The sequence below is a fragment of the Sphaerodactylus townsendi genome, linkage group LG09, assembly GCF_021028975.2.
Source record: "Sphaerodactylus townsendi isolate TG3544 linkage group LG09, MPM_Stown_v2.3, whole genome shotgun sequence".
Taxonomy (NCBI): domain Eukaryota; kingdom Metazoa; phylum Chordata; class Lepidosauria; order Squamata; family Sphaerodactylidae; genus Sphaerodactylus; species Sphaerodactylus townsendi.
Genome location: NC_059433.1, coordinates 54318971 through 54323744, shown reverse-complemented (window position 1 = coordinate 54323744; position 4774 = coordinate 54318971). Strand labels below are relative to the sequence as shown.

Below are 4774 nucleotides of genomic sequence, written 5' to 3'. Positions count from 1 at the left end.
ATTCCAATTGCAGAGAGAATCATAATTCAAGAACAGATTGCTTGGACGGTTCACCATTTGCAGTGGGTTCATAAACAAAGTTAGATCCTTCTAAGTCAATTAAATATAATGGGCTTTGGTGGGTGTAACTCTGCTTAGGGCAATTTTGCACAGGTGTCAAACTCGTGGCCCTCCCGATGTTATGGACTACAGTTCCCATCATCCCCTGCCAGCATGATGCTGGCAGGGGATGATGGGAACTGTAGTCCATAACATCTGGAGGGCTGCGAGTTTGACACCTATGTTTCAGAGGGTAGTTGTGCTGGTCTGCAGAAGAAGAACAATCTAGGTAGCACCCCAGAGACCAATGAGATTTTGGTGATACAAGTTTTGAGAGTCAAAGCTCCCTTTGTCAGATGCTTAAGATTGTGCTGTTAATGCTGGCATTTCCTAAGCGATTCCATCTTCCTGCCCTATGTTTTAATTGTTGTTTTTGTGTTTTCATTTGATTTTAATGGTTTTATGTTTTTATTAAGCCTGTTTTCAATCTATTAGCCACCTTGATGTCCCTGATAAGGGCAGGTAAGTGAGGTGTCAGTGTTGTAAATAAATGAATGAATATAATCAAAGGGGCACTATAAATCCTGTCTCTAGAAATCGTTTCACAAATATTGGAAACATATAGTAATTTGTCTTGAGAATTTAGGGGAAAGCTGAAGAAATTAAAAACTTATCTTCATTTAGGATACAACCATTTAAAGATAGATAGTGGAATGCAGTTAATCAAATTCATCTTGCTTTTCACTGTTCAGCACAAACTTAACAAAAAATGTACAGTGTTCAGAATTTATTCTAATAATGAAATGGTAACTTGAAACAAACCTCTTCTTCTAGTACAGATGGCCAAAATGTGGCATCAAGTTTCTGCAAAGGTTCTATGTTGTTTTCCATATATGAACAGGTCATTTCATGAATAATTCCTCCTGCTGAGACTCCCAAGCTTAGGTACATGGTTCCCTTCCCTAGCTTGGGATCACATGTGAATTACAGAACATATGATCAGGTTTGTCAACTTTGAAACTGACACCATTGAGATATGTTTACCTATGGAAAGGGGCTGAATCTGTATTGGTCAAATTCCAAAACACCAACTGAAATTCCAGGAGCAACACACAAAAACCCTTTATACTACTGCATATGAAGTCCTGAGGAGAGGAACCTGAAAATAATAGTAAGCCCTGGCTGCAATACTAAGGATGCTTTCCTGGGTGTAAGCCCTGTTGAATAATATGGGACTTATTAGGATTCCTTCCTAGATTACTTGAGTGGGCAGATTTGAGTAATTATTTCTAGGAGGAAATAGAGTAGAACCAGCTTCCTATCTGAGTCAAGGCAACTTCTATCAAAACATTTTCACTTTATTTTGTCAAATCTTTTCTTGAAGAAAGCATCTAACTTTAAAGGAACTCTGTGTGAATCCCAATCTAAAAATTGTAGCTACTGGTCTAGTATTTAGGGTAACTTGGATTGAAGTTTCTTCTTCCTACTGAAGGTGGCACCCAACACCCAATACTACATAGTCTCTTGGCTCCTACAAAGAAAGGTTGCCAAAAAGAATTAATAAGTCTTATTAGGAAAAAATATTTTTATTGCTAAAGCTTAATGTGGACTTTAGCCATATCTCTTGTATTTTATTAACTTTTTGAGATTGTATATCCTTGTTTTGGATACCTAAATAGAAAAAAAATGTTATTTAAAATGTGTGACAAAACTCAAGCTTCAAAAAATGGAGACCCACCAAATAGGAAAAAAAATCAAGTTGAGTTTGTACACAAAAGTTTGCCCTATGCAGTTTAAAAGCAGCTACACTATATGGCCAAGTCTGCATTGCTACCCAAATGGAAAGAAATTGAATGAGATGGTTCCCCCTTGAAATTAGTAAGCGACGCCAAGAATACATTTCTCAGAACAATTTCCCAATGGATTATGTATAAAATTGTCATGAAAGCACCTATGTTGCCAATTATTTTGCTCATAAAATGTTAGAGGAAGAAAATGCAGTAAAATACATGTAATGAAGACGGAAAACTGTCAGAATTCATATTCATTAAGCAAAGGCACTAAGCAGAGCTTTATTTGGTTTTACAAAAATTTAGCAGTATCAGAGGACTCTTTGCATTACTACCATTCTATGAGTCATTGTTTTTATTTATTCCATGAATTGTTATTTTAAAAAATTCTTGTTTTACATTCCAAAGAAGTATGTTGCATATCATACAGATGCGGGATGTGGGGAGGGGTGTGGAGATCACAATCTATAATGAAGAGGTGTAGTAGAAGAAATGCCCTAAAGGATGCACAAGGATGATTCAGCGTGCTTCAGCATCCAGTCTAAATACATCAATTGCTCATTAAAAAACAGTTCTTGTCTCTTGAGCTTACAAAAAGTTAAAACTTGTTATGTGGTCCAAGTGGTCCCCTTCCAGCTGTGCTTCACAATGCTTCTTGAAATGAAACACTCTATTTTAAAGGGACTTGAAGTGTGATTGTAAAGGAAATTGGAATTTTATGAGGAAGTCCCACATTCAATCAACTTGCGGAAACTCTTTCTGAAAGTATCATCTAAAAAAGCATAAAGGAATGGGTTGAGGCAACTGTTAGCATAACTCAGTGTGGTGATGAAATATGAGATCCCAATGATCAGAGGGGTTTGTGGGATGTCTGTGGTGAGGGCCACAACAGTGCTGAGGTGATAGGGGGTCCAACAAAACAGGCACACAGCCAGGATTATCAGCACCATGACAGTCACTTTCTTCTTTGCTTTGTCCAAGGCTTTAGCATTGCTGTGGAGGTGCATGTGCCTTAGTTTGTAAAGCATAGTGCTGTACAGGATGCAAATGGTGGACACAGGGATTGTGAAACCCACAATCAGGGTGTAGAGCCGGCTTACTTTCCACCAGAAGCCCTCTGGATTGGGAAAGACAAACACACACTGGGACCTCCCTTCTTCAATATGTATCTTAGCAAAGATACTGAAGGGCAAGATCATTATTGTGACAAAAAACCACACACACACACTCACCAGCTTGGCAGCCCTGTAGGTGCGATAAGACATTTTCCTTGACTTGATAGTGGCAACCACCACCAGATATCGATCAATACTCATGACAGTAAGAAAGTAAATGCTTGAAAATGTGTTGTATTGGTCAATGGAGATAATCAGTTTGCACATGAATTCACCAAAAGGCCACTGAAGGAGCAGGTAGTCCGCTATGTTGATGGGAAGAACCAAAGTAAAGAGTTCATCAGCAATGGCCAGATTTAGGATGAAAATGTTGGTCACTGTCTTCATTTTGGGAGCTTTTAGGATCACATAAATGACAGCAGAGTTGCCTGTGAGTCCCACAGCACATATCACAGAGTAAATGATGGGCACAACAATGTAGAACTTAGGAATCAGCTGTGGAGTTGACATATTCTGCCACTGATGTCCTGTGCTGTAGCAACCAACATCTACCTCAGGGCAGGAAACATTGGGTTCAGACTGAGAAGAAAAATTATCCATTTTCCAAAGTTACCAAGACCAATCTTCTCTGATGAATGTTTAATTTAGGTGAACATGGAAAGTGAAAAGCTTTTTTTAAAAAAGATCAAAGATGAGATACATCCATGTGAAATTCCTTGAGCCTCAGAGATTTACTTCAGATACCCCATTCTTGCAAATGCTGAGGATGAATTGGTCTTCATGTCATTTCTATTTTAAAGCTTTTCCTTCTTGATTTACTTACACTGGTAATATAGTTCTTGGTAATAGTTCTTGCTATGACACCTCTAACACTCCTGTTTTCAGGATTGCCTAGAAAAAATAGATTATTAATGCAAATCATAAAGTTGGGGCATGCCTCTGCCTTTTTAAAGACATAATTCACCTCCTTGTAAATTACATGCAAACTGTCTTTTTTCTCATAGTTGTCTCAGTTCTTTTCTTTGAATATCATAATGGTAACATGCCACACAAATAACTGTTTTGGAAGCAAAGACTAAGCACGTACTTAAAGCATTCTTTTCAGAGCAAAGAATCCTAAATGAGAGGCTATATATATCTATATAGACATAATTCTTTCTCCATTCATTCACAGATATTCCTCTCAATAGTATTCCCACACCCTTATTATGCCCTTCGTTGCTTGACTTTTTTTAAAAAAAAGCTAATCTTTAGGATCTTTTCTTCTCCCTTACCTTGTTAGCTGAGGTTCTGTTGTTCTTTTGTGCATCCTTCTGCAGGCACTCTGCTCTGGAGACTCAGCAGCAAGCTGAGCATCCCAAGCAAAAAGCTCTGATGCTGAAACGCTGGATAGCTCCCTAGCAGCAGCATTTCTGAACAGTTTCTGAATGCTTCAGTTCTGGATAGCTCCTTCTGAATTCAACACCCCCCCCCCCCCTTAGCTGATAAACAGAGCATAGGTGCTATCTCAGTATTTGAGCACAGCAGTTTCCAGTCAGCAAGTCAGCCCACACAAAGGCAGGTTTATATTCCCTTCTCATTACAGATTTGTTTCCTCTGAAGTTGCAAACCAGAGGTTAACTAACCGGGTTTCCCGGTTTTGATTTTAAATATATCCCAAACACTTTTTTTCTGTTATGAAGCAACTCACTCCACCAAAAGACCCGGTATTTTAATATTCTGAGAAAGAATAAGGAAGAATCTTTTCGTTTTATCTATAATTTTAAGATTTATATATTGCTCCCCCCCGCCCCCAACAGCCGTCTAGTATGCAAATGGGAAAGTTCTACC

At 38.4% G+C, this 4774-nt stretch overlaps 1 protein-coding gene across 2 annotated transcripts; it reads right to left on the bottom strand.

Moving 5' to 3' along the window:
• Window positions 1-2105: 2105 nt before the first annotated feature.
• On the bottom strand, window positions 2106-4346 carry NPBWR1 (neuropeptides B and W receptor 1). 2 transcript variants are annotated; one of them, XM_048508086.1, is made up of 3 exons: window positions 4219-4346; window positions 3062-3835; window positions 2106-2601 (listed from the first exon to the last, which is right to left on the bottom strand). In XM_048508086.1, exons 2-3 carry the CDS (start codon window positions 3542-3544, stop codon window positions 2569-2571), a joined length of 516 nt encoding a protein of 171 aa, XP_048364043.1. In that variant the 5' UTR covers window positions 3545-3835; window positions 4219-4346; the 3' UTR covers window positions 2106-2568. The 2 variants fall into 2 exon arrangements, with proteins under 2 accessions (XP_048364043.1, XP_048364042.1); XM_048508085.1 differs by having other exon boundaries at window positions 2106-3835.
• Between the last annotated feature and the right edge of the window lie 428 nt (window positions 4347-4774).

What these genes read in the sequence shown, in the direction of transcription:
- NPBWR1 (XM_048508085.1), bottom strand. Translation starts at nt 3,544, where the DNA reads ATGGATAATTTTTCTTCTCAGTCTGAACCCAATGTTTCCTGCCCTGAG.